The following is a 23,264-nucleotide window of genomic DNA, read 5'->3' as shown; positions in this document are numbered from 1 at the left end:
AACTCCAAATTGGTTTGTGGATGAGAGCAAACCAGCTGGAAAGACAGAAATGGAGAATGACAGTGGAAAGCGAGCTTGGGGCTAGAATTAGCAAAGTTAGCAAAGCAGGTGGAAGCATTTAGTGACTGTTTGCATGAAGTGTACAAACACGTAATCTGAAGTAGAGCAGCAGGGAATTTCATGCATGTTTCTGCAGTGTTCAGGCGCCTGTCAATTACAACACTACATATTCATCTTTGATGTTTTCTCATTTAAAAGTGCTTTCGGCAATCATTGAAACATGAGCGTCCATGTATTTTATCCAAAATCAGTGCAGAAAATGTGAAGGAAGTCTGGCCACGGTCCTTGACACCTACGTGTAAAAAAAAGTGTTGGGTCAACCCAATGGGTCAACGGCCTGTCCCTTTTTCAAACCCATAAACCAACAAATTTGTGAAAAAAGAATGGTAGGTTATTAGAGTAAAATATGGACAATCCCATTTAAACCCTCAAATTGGTTTAAATTAAATGAATTAAATTAACATTTGACTCACACATTGGTTGAAACGACAAAACATAGGGTAATGTAAACCCTATGGTTGGGTTTGTAACAAAGCGTTCGTTTTAAAGTGCAATAATGCACAGCAAAAATATTTTTCTTTCTAGTTTTGTCTTTGTTTCCTTTATTATCTTTTTTTCCCATAATGTTATTATGACACTCTGAAAATGTTTGGTTATAAACCCATAAAAAAGGTTTATATTTGATCAAACAATGGGTTAAAAATCCCAGTATATTTGGTTGAAACAACCCAACATATGTTAACCCAACTGTTGTGTTTGTCCATTTTTGACCCCATGCTGGGTTGAAATAACTCATCATTTTGGAGTGTACAAAGCAATACAACACAGATTTTCTTTATGTTTAATGTTCACACAGCAAAAAATGTAATTCTCATTTAGTATTATTGTCTTGTTTCGATTGTCTTGTTTTTGTCTTTTGGCTAGCTGATCTATTCCCTGATATGTAAACTAAGGTTAATATTTGGTCTCTGTGGGATCTACGCAGTGATATAAACAGTGGTGAACAGGAGTTTACATTTGCATAGCGGTCACCAAGGAGTTTAAAGATACCTTGAGAGAGCTCTCCATTAGCTTTAGCACTCATTTTAATGGCAGGCACTTGGCTGGCACAAGCATTCCCGGAGGTAAGCAGCCTGAATATGTGCACCTGTGACCAGCTGATCCGTTGTTGACTGTAAACACCAACTGTTAGAATAATGAATAACATTAGCTCTTGGAAAATTTGTGGTTATTATTAATAAATATTGTATTGAGATAATTGATTGAACACTCATAGTCATATACCGCCCTTTAATAAAAGCAAAAAGCCACTTACGGCTGTGTTACGATGATTTTACCACGGTTAAGGGGGTTAAGCGTTTCCCGTCACGCCTAACAATGGCCCTTCACCGTGGCTTATTGCGTTATTCTGCCATTCGGGTGCGTGCAGTTACCTTTGTTATGTTCTTGCCCTGCTGGCGATGACATACAAAGGCCAACCATTCCCCCTAATTCAAAATGACTTAAAAATCTTCCCTCATCATTTCTCACGTCCCAAAACTCTTTACCTGTCAGTCATCAGAATCCTAACCTCTACTGTACTCCCTCTCTCTCTCTCTCGCTCTCTCTCACGAGACCCGGTTGCCTCTGCGGACTACTTGTCACCTAATATCAGGGTGTCGACGAAATCACCCTTTTGTCCTTTGTTTTTTGTCTTTTTTTACACCGCAGCTGACAGGACGGATCAATATAACGCGGCACTAAATCCTAATTTCACAATTAGCGATGATGACATCCTGAACTCTCCTAAATTCGCAAGAACCACGAGTGCCCGTCAACACCGCGGTCAAATTGAATAATAAATGTTTAACGGCGGTTTGGTCGCAGTCACTCAACAGTCAACAGACTGTGGCTGTGGGCAGCGAGACGATGAGGTCATTAACCCCTTCAATTTGCTTAACAAGCGCTAATTACAGCTGACATTTCCACAGGGCGCTTCCCGATGTCAGCTGCCCGAATTCACAGAGAGGACACTGTCATCCTCACACGCAAAAACATTTGTGTTTCTATCACAGGGCCGACTTTCTATAGTTTATACTCCGCTAATGATCTATCTTCTAACCTGATATCTTACCATTGCAGCATCCTTTTTGCATTTCTATGCTTTTAATTAAGACGTTTTTAATGTGTTTTTCTTGTTGGAGTTCCAACAAAGTACATGGTTTTAGGTTTTACTGACCTTGACAGGACGTTATAGGTCCCTACACACAGAATAATTCAAGTTAAACACAGTACCAACTGTTTAATAGAATCCAAAATCAAATATACAGCAACAAATATTTCCTTTTTTGTTAAGGCTAAAAGCAGTGTGGACTACAAAAGCACTCATTAAGCAGAATCCAGCGTAATGACTAGAGGATTTTGGCATTTTTTTTGCAGAGAGAGAAAAACAACGCAAGCGTCGGGACGAACCGTGAAGCTGTTACAGAGTCTTATTTGCATTGCGAACTGTGAACACAATCAGAACGCTATGAGCTGAATAAAGCACAGCACTGTTCTTTCACACAACACGTCTACATTATCATAAAACAGCACCCGCCCAAAAATATCATTCCGATGAAACACGCCACAAGTAGAATGACTAATACAGAGAGAAGCACCATTTCTATTTGCAGACCAAAGGCAAATATTTGATCCTAGAATTACGAGTACACTTTGAAAAAGAAATCGAAAAAGAAAGAAAGTCTATCTTCTAAACACAGTCCTGATGGACGAAGCGGATAAACGAAACAAGTAATAAGGCCAAGCGGGAAGCCAGAAATGGAGAGGGGAGAAACAGAAAATCCCAGGACAAATCACAGATATAAGACAAATAACTTAAGACACGGAGGACACGTCTATAAATAGACATGCCGCTGTAGCGGCAGGGCACATCATTTTCCTTTTTCTTCTTAAGAAAAGGTAACACAAACAAATTAAAAGTAAAGTACAATCCACACAGGTCTTGTTCTCTGTATTACAACCAAATAAGCGGAATCAAAATAAAAACAAAACAAATGTGTAAATTCATGAATAACATAAATACGATTTGGCTTCTTGTCGAGAAGCCGAAAGCTTCCTTAGTATAACACTAAATGTTTTGTTCCATAAGCACATAAAAGCGGTTTAATGTGCTTATGAAAAAGGTACACCCATGAAAAAAGGCAACACGTATAATACAATCAAGATGGGCTCGCGAAATCCAGAGTTTTCTTTTACGGTTCGATAATGTTCTGGCCGTTTTTATCATGATATTTATGTCAACATAAAATAGCGTTTGCAATCAATTTGATTCTCATAACTAAGAATATGAATAGATGATGCAAATGGAGATGATTTTATCCATTAGGACTGAAGCAGCTTTTACATAACATAATGAAGCCAGACCGAATGAGAATTTACTGTGCTTTTAAACGGCCACATCCATGTTTAAGAGGCTTTTTAACCTAGACGTGAGGATAAAGAGATCTACCGGATTGTTTAACGTTATTGCTCGAAATTTTGTTACTTAACATAAAACTGCAATTAAATGATAACTGAATGAATGACAACAGCCTAAAACAACTTGTAAATGTTAAAGCTACACTCCGTAACTTTTTCCTGATAATTGGGCAAGTACATAACCTAACCATGATTCACAGCGGTGAGCTTATTATACGCATTTAAGATTTGAGATACCAGTTGTTTTTGAACACATTTAAAGTACCTAAAGAAAGCTGTAATTTTATGTTTTAAACAGAGATGGTTAATTTACAGAATGCAGCTTTAACATTTTAACAATATTTTCACCTGTGCAACATCATTTAAAAATCCGTTTCAAACTTCGAAGAAAAGTTTGTTGAATTTAACACGCGAATGGGCAACAGATCCGCCCCGCCCTCTTCAAAACAGTGATGGTGACCAAAATTATTAATATGCCTTTAATATGGACTCCATAATAAACCTACTCAGAGCCGTAACCTAACCCGCACCTTCATTCAACACGTACCACATCACAGGGTGGTAAAATACGACCCTTTCATGAATAATTACTGACCCATCTTTTCGCGGGGTCAGCGTTTTTGACCTTTTAAAATAAGTCGCTCTTTCATTAGTGCACTTTAAAGGGGTGACGAGAAAACTAATTACCATCTCTGGAGTGAATTTCAGCTCATTATAGTATGCAAAGACATATTCTAGAAGTCAACCTGAACGAGAAAAAAAACTAGCGCAGCACTGTAAATGCTTCATCAAAAATGGATTGTAACAGCAAGACTGTATAGTGCAGGTGGTCTCAAATATCACTGACAGATGAATAGGAAGAGCGAGCTGACAAATGTACATTATTCAAGCGTTTCACATCAGCATGTTCACAAAATCCTCCATTCGGCATCACTTCTGAAACCTCACTCGAATCAATACAATTCATTCCCTTCGATAATAAGAGCAGAAAGACACATATTTCATTTATTATTCAGATTATCCATGCAGGCTTTTGGTCCTCGATGATTGCCACGTGATTCGACACGATTAGAGATTTTTAATGAAACCTTCTTCTTTTCAAAAAGTCGGAGAAGAAATCGCTTTGCATTACGCGGCAATTTATAAAGATCCCACTTCCACGCTCTGAAAAGGAATGATGGCGTAATTGAAGATTCAGATTAACTTTAACAATTAATCGCCAATCAAAATGTATCAGCCGCAGTTAATAAATGTACCAGGAGGTGAAACGGGGGTTCAAAGATAATCAAATCATCTGCATCTGATTAGCATAAACATCTGCATAAATCTGTTGCCCTGGGAGACCGAAGGGACGTGCCAATGGTTGAGTTGCTTTTCACAGTGATCTCAGACTAGATTTACTGTTTCCATAACAGTACTTAAGATTATGATTTGGGTTTGGGCCAAGACCAGCTGCTCGGAGAGTGGAGAGAAGATACCTGACAAACACGGCGCAGTACCAGACCGCGCTCAGTGTCTATAGCTAAAAACTAAATCCTTCAGTTGAAAGGGACAGTACACCCCAAAATAAAAACTATTTTAGCATTTACTCATGTCATTCCAAACATGTATGACTTTCTTTCCTCTGCGCAACACAAAAGAAGATATTTTGAAGAACTTTGATAACCAAACAACATTGGCCTCCGTTGACTTCCACTGTATGGACGCAAAACCATAAAATATGTGTTGTAAATATCTTTGTTCTGTTGAACAATATAAAGAAAGCAAACAGTTCAGGGGCACTTATTATGAAGTATTATTACAGTGTTCATCAGAACAAAGACATGTATACAGATTTGGAACTAGAGGTTGAGTAAATTAACTTCTATTTTGGGGTGAACTGTTCCTTTGAGTCAGTAGGTTGCACTATCCAGTCTAATATAACCACACTAATTCATTCTTTACAAACCAGTATGAATATTTCCCCACAGCAGTCTGTGCTGGAACATTATACCTCAGTAGTCATCCAGCTAATGATAAAACTCTAAAAAGTACCTATTTCTACGAAATAATTGTGCAAGAGGGTCATATGCATACAATGCCACTTCAGAAAGAACTGGGCTCTTAGATTGTTCAAATTCACAGTCTTCAGAGTCTGATAAACATAAAAGCACATCGCTCAGTCAATTGTCTATCGATTCTTCGAATCGGTCCAAATGTCACGCTCGACTGCGTCTTTTAAAATATGGCTCTTGAAGGCTGCCATAGTTTCTTGTATTGCAGATCTTCAATAATAGCGTCTGCGAGTGATTACAGGCGGGAATCGACCCATGTACCAGCCTGTGGTACAATCAATGTCGCAATGAGCAAAGAGGCCAAGAGGATCACATTATGGTGTAATAACACAAAACATGAGAATATTGGCTGAGATTCATAAAGGCGGGCTGGTTACTCCACATCAGGGGTAAGAAATGAAGGAGGATGAGGGGAACCCCTTTGAAAATCCAAAGTACTGGTGCTTCTGAAGAATGCCACGTCTTTCAGATTTAATGTGACGCTTTCGTACGTCCGTTGTTTTAGAGCTTGGCATCATTTTGTCAGTAATCTTCTGCAATAATCTCCAGGCAAATGAAACTGTCAGCCACAGAGATGGCTTGCCGGGAGTGTTTCCAAAATATCCCGTTTGCGCTTATTTACTTTGTCTCATCCTTGATCGTGAACTGTAACAGACGACGACACAAATTCGACGTCATGGGACGAAATTGGTGAGCTCTATCTTCACCATGTCAAATTAAACTGAGCTAAGAAGTAGCGTTTGGACAGATGCCATTGTTAAGTCGTATCATTGTCTGGGTTTCCGGGGTCATGATGTCCAGCGTTGGGTTCTCATCTCTTGTAGTGGCTCGGAGCGTCGGCAAACATGTATTTGAGTCTGTAGGCCTCCGCCAGGAGCAACCCCACCTCCTCGTTTCCCCAGTGTATTGTGGGAAGGTTCTGCAGGAGGATTAGCAAGCTCTGAAAAGACATAAAAAACACAGTTCTCAAAATGACAATCATTTAGTGGCTTTTACTTGAACCATTCCTGGAGCTGCAGGTAGCTGTCGCCCGCCTCAGAAATACAGTGTTTCTTGGCTATTATCTGTTCTTTGAAATGCATTTTAGTGTTCGTCACTGTTCATGTAATCATGGTATGATTACAACGTTAGGATAATGTGATTCATGATTGGCACTACTCTGAGGTCGCTGCTGCTTGCGTGTATGAGTGTGTGTCCGCCACCCACAGCTGCAGAAAGTGCACAGTACCAAATGTATTGAAATCAGCTTCACTCTGAATCTCGGGGTCATCAAATTAGGCTCAGTACCTTCTCACGATTTTTATTTTGTAAGAGAATAAATATAGAATTTAGGAATCTTTGTTAATGCAGCTGGTTACATCCACGCACTCCAAAGTGACGCAACAAAGCTTCGAAAATTCAATTTCGCAATGATCTGACCAACGGCAACAAACACCATTATTCAAATTAAGAGTTGACAAATATTGTTTCCGTTTGTCATTGTGAATTTGTCTTTCGCAAGATGTCAACACTGGTCCAGAAGCACATTTTTTTGTTTACTATTTTTTTAATCTTACACATATAATAACATTTTAAAGATATTAATAAATCATTTTGATTCAGTTAAAATTTTTCTGTTGGCTGTATTTTGTTCAAACGTTTGAGTAGTGTTAGCAAACTGAAACAGGAAGTTCTTCTGGACCAGTATGTTGTCTACATCTTCCGAATTGGTCTATTGAGTATAGTCTATATAAACTTCCATCAATAACGGTTGTGTTATCGTAATGTAATACAAAATATTATACAATAAATAGTACTATAAATTTTATTTTTAATTTATATGAATATTGTTATATTATAACCAAACACAGACCGGAAGTTAACTTTGGTCCAGACGCGTGTGGTCAATGAAACGCTCTATAGACAACCCAGGAAGGTCGAAGTTCTGTTACTATTTAAAATAAAAAAGCAAATAACAAAACAATTCGTCATAATACGAATTCATACATATAGCCCACTTAAGTCTAAAACCGTGGCAATACCGCACGTGAGTGGTGCAGTGCAACAAAAGCCAATAGAATGCACTTTAATCAGTGATGCTCTTAATGGGTTTCTTTTGTCTTTTGTTGTGGCGCGCCGCACGAATCAAGCGTAGAAAAACTGTGTGACTAGAAAACGTTTAAACTGCCTGTAGAAAAATAGCATAAGAGAGAACAGCCAACATGGATCGACCAAATAGTCTTTCATTACATCACAGCGTGTAAACTTATTGGATAACAGTTTCGAATTCGGATATATTCAATTTAATCCAATTCGATATAGTTTTTACAATAATGCATTATATCAAATCAGCTTTACAGTAAATATAATAGAGCGAAGTACAGGCAAAACATATAAAAAAGGTGTATGAATTATAGAAGATGTTTTTACAAAAAACAACTGTGAAAACCAGTCAAAATATCTGTGTATATAAGTGATGCTTACTGTAAAAATAGTAACTGGAATGGTGCTATTCATTCTTTATATTTGATATGTATATCTAGTCTCAATTTATCTCAATATATTCAGATAAATATACATTTATTAGTATATAGGCATCTTGGGAAATAAACTCATGACCTTCAGAAAGATCACGCTCTGCTCGATCATTCCAGCTCTCGAAAGCCTTGAGATTAATCACAATTAATTATGTACATAGACAGCCCCAGTATAAACGCTGGTGCTCCAACAATTGTCCATCAAACCCTTTCCCGCACCTGACAACGAGCCGAATTATAAATGAGTGTCGAGTGGCGGAGCGGAGCCGCGGAGAGCGAGATCAGGGCTGTATAACAGTACGTTCTCATTTCATGGCCGCTGAGGTGTGGTGAATGCGCTGGCCTGTGAAATTTAGTTACAGAAGAGGCTGCTCCACTGGAGGGCCAATTATTCCGATCGTCTTTGAGGAAGTGACGGCCGGGGCACTTTCCAGTGATGCGTGCGTGTGCAGGAAGCGTCCGGCACACGGAAAGCATTTATTTACTGCACGGATGGCAGCGATAAGCAAAACGCACTAGGTCATGTGTGTACCTGAAAGTCACCCATGGAGAGGATCTCCTTGCGCCATTTGATGAGGAAGGCGGCGCAGACGTACAGGTGGAAATGGGAGAAGCCTTCTGACTCCGCCTACAAATGAAGAACACATGTTGTTTTATTCAAAGTAAAGCGCACAGCAACAACTCTTGGAGCAACTTGGGGTAAAGTGCTGATCACTTGCCCCCTAAAACAACCAAGCTTCCAATGAAAAGCCCTGAGAATTAAAGAGACAGTTCACCACTTAAAAAATACATAGTATGTACAATATACAGTAGCAATTTCTGTGCTGCCTATACACCTACAACTGTGAACTCCTTTAGCCGGAAATAAACAATACTGTTTACTTCCATCATGAGTAATAAGGGTTTTAAGGCGGCACATATTATTCGTTAAATTATTCAGCTAGCTCAAGACTTGAACGCCTACACTGGGAGCTCCTAATGTAGTTTTCCCATCTCTGTAATTTATAGGATTGTGAAATAGGTCACGTTAGTAATTCCCAATGTGTCTAAATAAGACACCACCCATTCTGTCCCTGCGCTCTGCATGCGTCCTCTACTCTTCTCCTGAAAATCTCACTTGCTTGTGTCGAGTACAGTGTGGTACATTTAGTCACTGGAGAGGCAGCGAGTGGTTATAAATAGCTTTGTTTACTTTGTTTCTACGGTCCGCCTTGAAGCAGAAAGAGAAGGGGAAACGAAAGGAGGAAAAGAGGAGAAAAAAGGGGGAGAGCGAGGGGACAAAATAAAAAAAAGTTAGATTGTGTCAAGAGTAAAAACCAGGGGGCATTTCAGTCTTGGGGTCTCAAATCATGATACAGGTGAATGTTTCAGACATCGTGTCTGGGCGACAGAAAATTGATGCGAGCGTCTGACAGCTGCGTTCAGATACGGTCCACCGTGTATCCGAGCAAATGTGCGCAGCAGGTGAAGAATAACTCTCGATGTAATAAACTTGAAAGTTCTGTTATGACTGATTAGGGATGGATTCAGGGTAAAATAATAACCTTAGATAGTACACTACGGCCCCGTTTTAGGCAAACATCACAGATTTTTAAGAGAAGACGGCCGCGAGTTAATCGCAGAATTTCAGGTGGGCTGAGATGAAAGAGGGGGCTAGAGTCGCCTACGGCTTAAGGAGTGAGAAAGTGTGAAAATAAAAAAGAAAGAGAGAGGGGGTTTTTGGACAAGGGCCCGATAATACAACGGAGGTGTAAAACGACAGATTTTTAAAGTCGACTGGTCTGTTGGTTACGTCAACAACCTTGAGGAAGCCGTGTATTAGGCTAGTGTAGGGTCATGGACGCCAGATTCCATGAAGAACATACAGTTCACACAAAAAGGAAAATCATCATATTTAATCATATTTTAACCTTTATGTCAGGAGTCTTTAACTACCTTTCTTCAAGGTGATAGTTCTGTCATTATTTACTCACCCTCATGTAATTTCAAACCTGAATAAATGTCTTTGTTCCGATGAACAAAGAGAAAGATATTTGGAAGAATGTTAGTCAATTTCAGTTGCAGGACTTCATTGACTACCATAGTAAGAAGAATTCAATGAAAGATGCCCGAGAACCCTTTCCTAAATTCTTCAAACGATCTCATTATGTGTTCATCAGAACAAAAAATACAATATTTTTTTCCTACTATGGTAGTGGAGGATGTCCCAGAACTGAAAATTGCTAACATTCTTTCAAATATCTTTCTCTGTGATTATTGAAACAAAGAAATTTATAAAGGATTGAATCAACGTGAGAGTGAGTAAATGATGATGGATTATACATTTTAAGGGCCAGAATACATAAATATAAATACGTTTTTCATTATCATATCCTTTTTCCTTTCCTTCTGTTATTTTGTATTTCTGTAATTCACTGCAGTTTTTAAAACATTCACACAAATATTGCATCAATTATTTTTGCCTTTACATAACATTTAATCAAAAGGGATATTGTCTTCATAGTTGTATTTTCTATTTCTTAATGTGTTAGTTTACCCGAAATGAAATTGCTGTTAATTTACTCACCCCCAGTCCCCCAGTAAATCCAAGATGTGGTATTGTTTTTTCAAGAAGATATTTATAAAGAGATATTTAGTTGAATTAATGCAAATCAAAATGCTAATACATTCAACACAAAAGTAATCCCTGCCCCATGTGACGTTAAATTAGCGTCTTAAAAAGCTAACCTTTTTTGTGCGACCTATCGCGTGCGCAAAACGATTGCCTGCGGATTGCCAGCTTTAACATTGTAAATAACATTAAGTCCTTGGACAGACCGATCAAATCGATTTATAAGATGTCAAATCGCTACGAGCCGCAGAAATTACTTTTGTATTGAATGCAGCAGCGTTTTGGACTTTGCGGTGTCTCCGGCTGTGCGTCTCTCCTCTTATTTGAAATGTTAAAGCGGCCACAAGTTGTCTAGCCTGCCTTATGTCATTCAGAACCTGCTTTCTTTTTCTACGCAAAACACAAAAGGAGATATTTTGAAGAACAACATTGGACTGCACTGATCTCCATTGTATAAACACTTTTCTCGCAATATCTCCTTTTGTGTTCCACAAAAGAAAGAGTCTTAACCACACAATCTTATAACCTCACAGTGTAAATATTACAACATCAATACAATTCTATTATCTGCCGTGCGATTTACCTTACTTGAACAAATACAATCAATATGGTCATTACTGCGAGTACCATGGTGTTTTTATACAATGAAATCACTGCAACATATTTGTAGGAGTAAAAAAAGTGAAGGATTTAAAGAGACAAGAAAGAAAGAAGGGGATTAAGATGAGTGAAGACTAAACAACAAAAGCATCAGAAGAAAGAAGTGTCAATGATTAAGTCCTTCATGTCATGAACTTACTCACAGCCAAGAGTTTCTCCCGTCACCTCTCGCTGGAGCCCATCTCACTAATGGAGAGGATGCTTATGAACATCAGCCAGACATTAACATGACTTTCCTTTTTGTTTTCCCGGCTCTTGCTCGCTCTCTTTCTTCATTTTGCTCGCCCTCGCCACTCTCTCTCTGGCCCGAGCTCTTTGTGCGCCTCTAATTGATCTTGAGGGCTGAGTCTTTGTGCCAAACGTGCAATTACAGCGTGGACCAGATAAAAGCACTTCATCAGAAATCGAAGTTCTATTCTTTGGCTTTAGCCTCATATGAGTGGACGAACCCATCATCTGGTCGTGTTTTTTGGTCGCTGCGCCGCCTCTCACCTGACCTGCAACTCGTGCGGTCGCTGGAGAACTCTAATGACTGCGTTCATTAACATTTGTTCTCAAAGATATTATTCATAAAACCCAAGTGTCAGCGTAACAATGATAGCTTAATACAAAAATTAACACTCTTCTAATGGCAAAAATATATTTCAATGGTCTTATTCTGCGGGATTTTTCAATGCATGCTGTTTTTTTATAATGTAGTCGTGTTTTTCCGCTTCAGAAACGTCTTTCCTTTTCTGCAAACGTCATCATCTGAGCAGGCACGAGGTGGGTTAAAAAGCAGGGCAGGTTAGGTGTGAAAATACATAGTTTAACCTTCAAAACGCACGTGTCAGGCCATAGTTTCTCCCTCAGAGCTACACTGGCCTCATTCACACCCTGCCCTCCTCTACCTCTGCAAAGTGGACAAACGCAGCTGTTACTGCCCGTCCCGACCCTGACCCCGCCGTGAAGAGGCTTTGGGAAATTAACACCCCAAAAAAGAATTGTGACCAGGAAGAGATCTCCGTTTTGATTGGATGACTTCACTATACCAGAGTAGTTGTCAGGGCGAGCCAATATGTTGATACATTCAGTCTTAAGACAGTACTGATGTAGTTTTGCTCTAGAGAAGATTTTACTCCACTAAATAAAAAAAATACATGTCAGGTTTTTGAAACAACAATACTTGTGTTTTTTACCCTCCCTCATAACGTTTTATCTGCTTGCTTAGCGAGTGAGCATTTAAGGACTTCCAGTTCCTTCGCTCCATGTCTTTGGGTTTTCTAAATGGGTTTTTGGCAAATCGCCCGAAATTAGCTCTGTGGTTAACAAGACCTCTAAATATTTTCACATTTTATTTTATGACATAAAACACACCAAATATAACCCGCTCGTGAAACCTTATTGGGTCTTAAAAATGTTGGTTGCTAAAAGCAACTTCTTCCTCTGGATGGGACCTTACACGTCATCACCCATATAAATCTTGAAAACAATGCCATATGTGTTACCATCTTTAAAAACGCAGATGCGGATTCATTTACAGAGTAATTTCTTAACCAGGGAAAACATTTTTAATAAAGTTTAAGACTTGGCTTGGTGGTGGTGACGTTGATATCGACCATAGTGTAGTCTGTTTATAGCATAATGTTAGCTTTTTACTTCTGTTGATTGTATTTCGGCTTCAAAAGTAACAAATGTTGTGTTCATTTGTAAAGATTATCTTGATACACAAAACATGTAAGCATAAAAAGCCTTTTTTGACCACAGAGCTTATTTTTTGCGATCTTCCAAAAGTCAGTGGAAAAATGCTTAGGGTTTTGGTCGAGAGAACCACAGCAGCTAACTTCCGAGTTAGCCTACAAAAACACGTCATCTCTGCGGACAGTTTATTTTAACCAAAAACAAAGCTTTAAAATAAAGTAACATTACATAAAATACGAAGCGCTTAAAACATAATTTTTAGTTTGCTAGGCAAATAAAGAAATCATCTCTCTAAATCCATGTCAACTCTTGTGTGCAAAAGGTCAGATTAACTTGCATCCACTGAAGCACACGAGATGTTCTCTGAAACATTCTCAGATCACGCCAGATAACATGGATCATCAGGTTTTGCAGTCCATGCCAGCTTGATGGACTGATGTCACTAAAGCCAAAGGCGAACATTCAAGTGTACACTGAGAACACTATGAATACCAAAAACTAAAAAAATCTGAATTTAATAATCATTTGACAATTTTGTAATCAGATAATGCATTTCTAAAAAAAAAAACGCTTTAAAACCACTGTCCATTAGGAAATGTAAAATCCTAATTGGACTATATTATCATACGATATTATTTCGAATTCTGAATTGAGAGTCATTTTTGCAATACAGTTTCAGTAAATGGTCTGGCAACCTGAATATTATAGTATGTCTACACAGAACATCCAACTCGGCAAGAAAACACTGTTTTCCATAATGTGTCCCCTTTAAGGTTGCTTAAGGGAAAATGTCCACCGCCAGCGTCGGAGAGGAACAGCTCACTGACTCATAACAAAACCGAGGACAAATAAGTGCGTGTAAATGTTCCCCTCTCAACGTTTCCTCTCTCATCACCTGAAAACCAAACCCCTTTATCTAATAAAACCTAACTTGTGGGAACAGATGCATGTCAAAACGGCGAGCGAGAGAGATGGAGCGACAGATAGAGAGCGGCAGATGTAAAGGACAAAGAAATGAGCAAGGAGAGATATCAAAGGACGCCTCAGACATCGAGAGGACACGCGCACAGAACATCAGATGAGAAGATTCACACCTCAAAAGAATATTAATGAATGACAGAATACGACCAGTTCAGATCATATTCTGCAATTTTAACAAAAAAAAATGCTTATCATACAGTCTACAAGGACGTGTTACCCATGACTTCTGAAGTGAAGTTTATTTTGGGGGCAGTTTGTATGGTTGTCTGTAGAGCAGATAACTCAAGTGACATGGAGGTGAAAACAGTCGGTTCATCGATGATAAATCAACTAGGTTACTTAATTAATAACTGTATACTTAAAATACTGACAACCAGTGCATTACACATTTATTTTGGCCTTTAAATTGTTTTATCTTTTGACATAGTGCATCCCTGATTTTCCATATGTTCACTGTTACATGGTGGGGGCGCTGTTGTGTGTCATCTGAAAGATACTAATGCAAAAAGCTACGAATGCAAAAACAAAAACTTTGACCTTCATTCTGAATCTGATCGAAAACAAAATCTTGGATAAAAACAATTATTAGGCCTTTTGTTCAAATGTTATTTTTATGAAACGTACAAACAATGAAGTGTTGATTAAAAAACGAAAAAAACTAGAAAAATATGTTTTGGTTTTATTCTTTCTTTTGATTAATGTTTGCATATTCATAAAACAAATGAAAGGAATTTCAATTTTGTCAATATAATAAAAAATGTTGGCCCTTATGGAACTGAATCACCAAATTGCAGTGTTTAAAAGTGGGGGAGAAATGAAATGCCTGAATAAAATGTCTAAGAAATGTCAAAATGTGTTTTTAAATAATATATCACACATGAAACTGACATACCTGAACCAGACCATTTCATTCCAACTCTCATGCAATTAAATTATACATTATAAATGAATAATTTAATAACGTATTCAATTAAATAAAGAATTATAATATTTTTGTCCTTAATCTATCAATCAATCAAGTTTTATGTTATCTGAATTTACTTTTAGCATACAAACTTATTACAAACATTTTGAGAAAAATGTTAATCAGTATAACTGTATCTAAGACTCGTGATTAAAGGAACAGTTCACCTAAAATGAAAATTCTGTCTTAATACTTGTTACCAAACAGATCTTGACTACCGTAGTAGGGAAAATTGCTTCATAAAATTCTTTATTCTGTTGAACACAAAAAATATATTTTGAAGAATGTAGGAAACAGTTCTGGGGCACTTTTGACTACCATTGTAATTTTTCCTACTATTGTAGTCAAAGTTGGTTTAGAACTGTTTGGTTACAAGCATCCTTTCAGATGTCTTTCTCTGTGTTCATCAAAACATTGACATCAATACAGATCTGGAGCGTGAGTAACTCGAGCATGAGAAAATGAAGACAGAATTTTCCTTTTTGGCTGAACTGTCCCTTTAAGTGAGATACAGAAGCTAAAAAAAACTGAATTACTGCAAAAATACACTGAGGGGGAGTGGGTTAACAAAAGTTTTACAATCCTGACACCAGCAGTGAGGAGAGTCTAACAAAAACTCTTAACATTATATAAAGACAAAACTACAATTCTAATTGGGAGACAAACTTAAGAGAGGTAAAATCTATTTTCAAATGTTACATCAAATATTTATACACAAAGTAATTGTAACAGGTGAAACTGATGCAGACGACCTCCATAAGAACCGACACATCTGTGTCCTTGATCAAAGCACTTAACCCAAGTAGCTTTGAATAAAATCATCAGATTAATGACGATTTTGACATAGAAGTACATGCAAAGGCATATCTCAAAGTGTGAGCGTGTTTTCTGACACAACAGTACCTGGTAGGTGTCCCAAAGTCTAATGGTACATCGCAAGGGCAGTTCTCTCATCAGTAGATTGTTCATCCAGCGGAAAGCAAACTGCAGATACTCCACCTCACACCTCTGAAAGTGCACATGGACATCCTCTGTGGACACAGAGTAACAAAACAGGTGGGATTATAGCCATCGGGTGGTCGATTCTACAAAGCGCAGTACTGGGAATAGCCTATTGTAACCCGCCAATGACCCTCATTGTTCAGAGAAGCACTCCGGCCCGGAACTTAAACCCTTCGACTATTGTTGTATTCTCTCCACACCTGTTTCGCTGAATTAACATTATAGACCCCCAACATGTGTGTAATTACATTCGATTGAATTGAGAGAGAAAGAGAGTTGGAGTTCATTGAGAGAGGGATTTCTGATAAGCTCTAGTTCGGCCTTTGAACAGAATAAGAATGGCTTTCCAAAGCCGGCGCCTTGACTAGACTACAAATAGGGAAAAATGTGACAGTTCTCCAAAAGTACAGAGAACTGAAGTTGGGCGTCAAAAAAAAAATCTATCGATCTAATAATGAATTATTCTTTTTTGACTGGGATGCAGATTAAACATAAAAAATATAGATTTGCTTTGAAAAAAATATAAAGGATTAACATTTCACCACAAGGTTGTATTTGTTAACATTAGTTAATACATTAACTTACATAAACAAGCAATGTTAATGCCAACAAAACTGATTCTGTTTAAAATGATGTAAAAATGTTTCAATGTTAAAAAATATGAAAAATGGATCAATGAATGCCATGAACTAAGATGAATAAATGCTGTAGTAGTATAGCTAATACATTAACTAGTGCTAACACAACCTTTTTCGTGATGTAATTTCAATATAATGAATAAATGCCCAGTTTGTACCAAATCTCACGACATTAAAATAATATAAATAAAGTGCAATCAAAATCAAGTCAACTAAAATGTACTAATAAATATACATTTAAAAAGTAATTTTGCCAACTTGTTGTCCCCCTTGAAAGAACCTTGAAAACACTTTTAACATCCAGCAAAATAACAAAACATTTTAACTGTAACTAAGACCTAAACCGATCTTCAGAATTAAAGCATTAAAGGTGCATAAATAAGAAAGTAAACCAGCGAAAAACAAATGATTTTATACTATAATTTAAAAATCCTTGTGGATGAACCTATTTAAAACATGCATTAAAATAGCTAACGTGCTGTCAAACACATTGAAGGCGAGCAAATGCAGAGTTGCTAAATATACTGATTTATGTGTGATAAATGACAAGTTGGATACCGTGAACGTACGTAAATATGGTTAACATTGGAACTGTCATATTAATTATAGTCATACGAGTAGTTATCTGAACAACATCAGACTTCATTTATCAAGAGGAATTACGTCAATTTCCTGTTTCTAAAAGAAGATTAAAGTGTCGGGAAAAAACAAACACATTTGGAAGAGCTTGTTTTGGTGCTCTCCCTCGCCAGTGTACATCTATCACTCTCTTGCCCTCTGAAACCGCAATTTGTTTCCCCTGGGCTCCAGCCACTTCATTCCTCTTTCCTCTCCGCTCGCTTCCATTCGCCTTCACACCCTAATCGCAGGGGCTTATGGGGAATTGATTTCTCTCCTGTGCTGCCCGGTGAGACTGTGGGGTCTGCTATTGCTCACGGTGTTAGCGGATGCTGATGGATGGAAAAGGAGGCGCTCGGCGGCTTTTACCGAGAGGCTCGGTGTGGGCTGTTCAGCTTATCACACCAAACACTCAGAACAGGGGAGGAGACGTACAGATGGCACTATAACACTCTCACAGAAAAACATGAGGACTAGTGACATAACTTGTGATTCCAGGAAGAGAAACGGCCAAAAAGAGGCAAAGTGATACACAAGATGTTCGCTTCGAAAACAATTCCTCTGTGTTTTTATGTTTTAAGCTACTATTAACAGTTTGGAAGAGCTAGTTTACCTGTTCTATTTTTAAGGCCAAGCATAAAACAAATAGGAAAATTGAACAGAATACTAATTTTGATGTTTTGCTCCCTCGGTCTTGGCGTGTTTGTGCTGAAGCGTCTGAGGATGTGAACAAAACGGACCTGTTGCAAAACGTAGAAAAGTAGCACACGGTCAGGGCCCGGAGTAGTTTACGCCCGCTTTTGAGCTGTTAATAGAAAAATGTCAAACGTTGTGTGCTGCTCGGTGTAACCGTGATGACAACAACAGGCAAAAACCTACCACAAAAATAAATAAAACAATACTTAGTCGCTATGGCTTTGTTACAACACCAAAAGTGAAAATTTGGTGGAACAGCCCTCCCAAACATTCCCAGAAAATAAATTAAGTTCACCTTAAACTATCATCATTTATCCCTCTTTGTGCATCTGATAAGCTGTATGATTTACTCATACAGACGTTCTTTCTTATCTAGGACTGCAAAAGAATCATCCTAAATATTCATGCTGTGACATGAGCTATATGATAACAGTTTTTATTTTGGGATGAACGGCTCCTTTAACTCCCCCCCCCGTGTGAGCGAACGAAACTGATGAATGATGGTGTTTGCGAACATGATCTTCCTCACCATCTATTCTGCTGACAAGCTCCTCCAGCGCCTTCACTTTAATCTGAATGCCGGGCTGAGCGAACGTGTAGTTGTCCTGATTGAGAAAAAAACAAAGGTGATATTTAGAACACAGAACAATTCTTCAGTCACTCTTTAATGCCCCGACACGTCACCGGCATCTGGACTTTAACGCTTCGCTCAACATGAGCATTTTTTAACACGCCGCTTTGACCTCCCCGTGAAAAAGTGTTGCAGTTAGAGTTACGCTACAGTGATTTTACGAGGTTGCTAGGTAGCAAGAATACGCAAAGCGTACAGAATGCAAAAAGACACATTATGTGTGCGTGTTATACATACACACAAACATACAAAGAAAATACATATGTATAGAGAGATAGACATAAAGGAGATCTAGAGATAGAAATACAGTATAAAGACAGAATGTGAAGAATTTATTTGCATAAACAGACAACACTGTTTTTAATTACAAAAATGTTTTAAGTATGTTTTTATTGTGTTTTATTGTGCTAGTAAGCAGATTTTATTACAACCCAACTGTAGTTTGATTGATAATACTTGGAATGCACAAAAAAACAATAACAGTTATCTGTATTTGCAAATAAGCTCTATTTATTTTTATAACAAGTTTCTTATAAATGTAATTTGTATATTTAAATAAATACATATTATTTAATTGAATAATTATTGCATATGTTATGTAATTACTTGATAAAATGTATACATTGCATGTCTATTTTTAACTATGTAGGTATGTGCAGTATGCAGGTTTTTTTACTGGTACCACCCACATAATACACAACCCTTGGCGATTTGGTCACCTAATACCAGCTGAATAACCAGGGGCGCTGCAGCGTCACGTTTATGGCTATTTCATAATAATTTATAATTCTGTCCCGCTTCCGCTGTGGGTCATTAAGGGCCACTGGCCGTGTGCTGTGCTGCGATTTGTGTTTTCACCCCGGGGGACGAGCGCACGCGAAGACACATTCTGTGTTCTGATCTGTACGTGCGTTCTGCCCTTCAGCCCGGTTCCGCTCAGCCAATAGGAACGACACAGCATGGCCCATGGGACAACCTGATGCCGGCCTGCATCTGACCTTTGCTCCCGCCTGCAGATGAATGCCTCGACACGCTTGTCTCAATCTAACAGGGGGCCGCCCTTGAGGGAACGCCAGCTGAAGATCTGCATCCCCTAGCATAAACGTCCTGTCTCTTTCCCCGGAGCAGGCAAATGTCTTATTCTCAAGGGTTTAGGTGCATGAAAGCCGACCTGTTTTGCTTTTTTTTTAGATTGTACTCAACTCTGTAACTCTGTGCAAAAAAACAAAAGAAAATAATGACCATTAAAGCGTTTACTGGCTCTGTTTTTATTGTGGCACTACTTTCGTATAAAGGTACATCCCTCCAAGATAACTTGTTTTAGATCAAGGCCACAATGATTATAATGTCATGTTCAATGATTTAGGACCAATTCATGAAGGCTTTGGAGATGACCAAGCGAATATTGAATAACTGCAACGTTTATTTCACGGTGGAAATGAAACCTTAGGTGGCACAATTAATAATGAATTCATTTCATTCTGTCAACCGCTTCACTAGATGCATTTTTTTTTTATACTTTCCACTAAGCAAACACACAAGAATTATAGGCTGGATGAAGGCTACATTTATTCTACGAAAACAAAATTTTAGGCATCTTAGTGAGCATGAGCTTTTCAACAGTAGAAGGAATTGAAATCTATACTGGACTCATTTGCCTGCTCTTTATTCATTATTTGGTCCCGGTATTCCATTTAAAAAATATTTAGCTTTTATATAAAACTGTAGTTTTCTAATGACAGAAATCAATGTGTTGGCATAACTGTATTTTTTAAACAAAGGTAATTTCAAACGTTGAAACTTACACGTTTAGATAAAAAGATATTATGTATGCACAGTTAAGTCTCCTTGGATAAAGGGTACATACAGCCGCAGAAAAAATTAGGAGACTATTCCAAATGTTTATTTAATAAGCATTTCAGGATGTATAGTGTCTGTTGAATTACAACAAAATCAAACCTTTGACAAAGACATCCAACAGCAAAGTGAAAGACTGACAGCATGACAAGACATGAAAACTGATAAAAATCAAGGTTACCACAAAAAACCTTTTCTGTTATTTTGACCTGTTTCTGCGGTTCATTTTCTGCACATAAAGTCAAACAGAAACAATATTTTTATTTGAAATTTGGCAGAAATCTTGTTAGTAGTTCAGATAATGAAACGAAAAGGACCATTTTATTTAAACACATACCTATAAATAGTAAATTAAGAAAAACTGTAAAATGGTCTAAATAACCATATCAAGTGTTTGGCATCTTAGTAAACAGGATGGTTTTGGGAACAGCAAATCAAGCGTACAGCGTTAGTTCACGTGAGTAAAGGCCGCATCAGCTGATCCTCATCTTCCTATAGAAATATGACGCAATCACAGCATCCCTTTAAATTTCATTCAGCTGACAGCAGCTTATCGCGTTGCTCAGGAGCAAATTACCCTCCTCCGTCCCCGGCTCCACCTCTCATTTTCAATTGGGATTCGACTGTCATTCCTATTCACAGTCTCAATTACTTTACATTATGTGTTACAGTTTAATGCCATTAAGAACTAATGACATCGGCTTGTTCTGTTCTGTTTACCCTAAGGGGGTTATCGCTGTTGCCCAGAACTGAACCATACTGCCAATCATTTTGACGATAGTGAACTTGACAGAACAGCGTTTAAAGGGGTCATATGATGCGAATACATGTTTTTCTGTGACTTTGGTGTGTTATAAGTTACCCATGCCATGTATTAGACACGTAAAATTGCAAAAATTTAAGTGTCTGAACAAAACATTCATTCTTTCTTAAAGGGAATGCTCACTCAGACCTGCCGGAAATGCCTCGTGTAACCACACCCCCACAAATCTACGTCAGTTCGTGGTATGATTTGCTTAAGACCACCCAAATGTAAACGCAAGTAAGGTGTCAGTATAATTGCTTTGGCATTAAGGCATTACATTTCCATCACAAGCTTGCTGTATTCTACCAATCACTATGTTAACTGGTCAATCACAGCACACCTCGCTTTTCAGAGCGATGAGCTTTGTCAAAAATCTGCGCGTTTCAGAGAGACGGGGCAAAGAGGAGATAAAAACATGCACGGTGTGTGGAAAATACAGCGCTTTTGAACCTTAAATCTTGTATACACATTGCATTACATCTAAACAAGCGATAATATTCGTTTTAGACTTGTCGTATGACCCCTTTAAGGAAACCGTGGTTAAAGACAAACACACACCTGAATCCCATCCAGCAATTTGCTCATGCACCAAAAGCTGTCTGCTTCGATGTTTCGTTGCGTATCCAGGGGTAAGCTCGCCATTTCAAAATTTTCAACATCCTCCTCTAAGAAAAAGAACACCACAAAAACACAAAACAACACGTGGTTAGTCAATTTATATAAACACAAACACAGGGTTAAAAACATAGAAGCAAAATCTAACTCACTGAACCCCAACTTATTACTTATGTCATGTTACTGTTCCCACTTCTACACACATACTGCTTGTGCACTCAGCAGTCTGCGTTTTCTTGGCAGGGCGCTGCCGTCGTGACCTGCATCGTATGCACGGACGCCACCAAGCCATTAGATCATTAGCCAGCAAACTGCGTTCTTTATTCAACACATTCATCAACTCCTTCCCCCAGTTCTGTTCTCCCTCTGCAGGCTTTCCCCTAGCAGCTATAACCTTTCGCCTCTCTTTAAGCAGTATGTGCTAAATGACGCTGATACACATATTATGCCCCAGAGAGCCAGACCTGGCAGCAAAAGACTCGCGTGTGCCACTCGCCACACAACTAATGTACTGCTCGCTCTCTTCATCTCGCTCTCCCTCTTTTCGTAATAAGGATGGAGGGAGGTTTGAAGGGGAAAACAAGGAGCTATTTTGAAGAAGCATTGAGGAAAGCGAAAGATAGAGAGAGAGAGGCGTGTTTGCATTCAGCTTGCGCGCTGCCGAAGCAATTCAGTCAATCACGCAACTGTTATTGCAGAACATGAGAGCTTGAACTGAAGATAAGAAGAAGGTCACGTGCAAGGTTGAAGATGCAATGAAGAAAACATGCTCGAGATCAACCGTCGATACTCAACTAAAGCCGCCAATCTCAGATTTTTGGAAGCGCAATCTGATTCGGGCTTCATTACAAACAACTAAATAAAAATCACTCCGGTGTTTAACTGGAAAATCTTGATGTTAGCAATAAAATTGTGCATGTAATACTTCAAATTTAGATATACCCATCACCTTAAAAATTTTACTTTGTCACTTTAACCATAGATAACATAATGGTATTTGAATATAAAATTATTAATTTGTCTTCATATGCATCATTTTGTGAACTAAACAGTTATTTTAAAAGCATAGTTAAACCAAAATAAACTTTCCTTAATAATATATTCATCCTCATGTCATTGAAAAGTTGCACTTGATTCCTCTTCTGTTTTACATAAAAGAAGATATTTTGAGAAATGTCTCTGTGGTTTTGTGTCCATATGACGGAAGTCAATGGGGGCCAGTGTTGTTTGGTAACCAACGTCAAAAGTGAGTACATCATGAAATTATTTTCATTTCTGGGTGTACTGTGCCTTTAATGTGGAAAGTATCCAAATAGGGATCTAGCATAAAACGATTGTTTTTGTCAATTTTGAGATATGGTAGAATTTGATATTTCACGAGAGGCCGGTGGACTCAGAGGGCAGTGGCAGGAACGGC

The 23,264-nt window shown here is 38.3% G+C and overlaps 1 protein-coding gene across 2 annotated transcripts in view; it reads right to left on the bottom strand.

Annotated features, from left to right (window-relative positions):
* Positions 1–2,326: 2,326 nt before the first annotated feature.
* Positions 2,327–23,264, bottom strand: part of tbc1d22b (TBC1 domain family, member 22B) — a 44,426-nt gene continuing 23,488 nt past the window's right edge. For both annotated transcript variants that reach the window (XM_056772562.1, XM_056772563.1), the window contains 5 exons: positions 21,791–21,897; positions 18,469–18,544; positions 15,889–16,016; positions 8,622–8,717; positions 2,327–6,513 (listed from right to left, as the gene is read on the bottom strand). In XM_056772562.1, the coding sequence (XP_056628540.1) occupies positions 6,385–6,513; positions 8,622–8,717; positions 15,889–16,016; positions 18,469–18,544; positions 21,791–21,897 (536 nt within the window). In that variant the 3' untranslated portion in view covers positions 2,327–6,384. The remainder of the gene's footprint in view (positions 6,514–8,621; positions 8,718–15,888; positions 16,017–18,468; positions 18,545–21,790; positions 21,898–23,264) is intronic.

The sequence above is a fragment of the Triplophysa dalaica genome, chromosome 18 (assembly GCF_015846415.1).
Source record: "Triplophysa dalaica isolate WHDGS20190420 chromosome 18, ASM1584641v1, whole genome shotgun sequence".
Classification (NCBI taxonomy): domain Eukaryota; kingdom Metazoa; phylum Chordata; class Actinopteri; order Cypriniformes; family Nemacheilidae; genus Triplophysa; species Triplophysa dalaica.
Note: the sequence above shows the minus strand (reverse complement) of the source record. Positions and strands in the feature narration are given on the sequence as shown.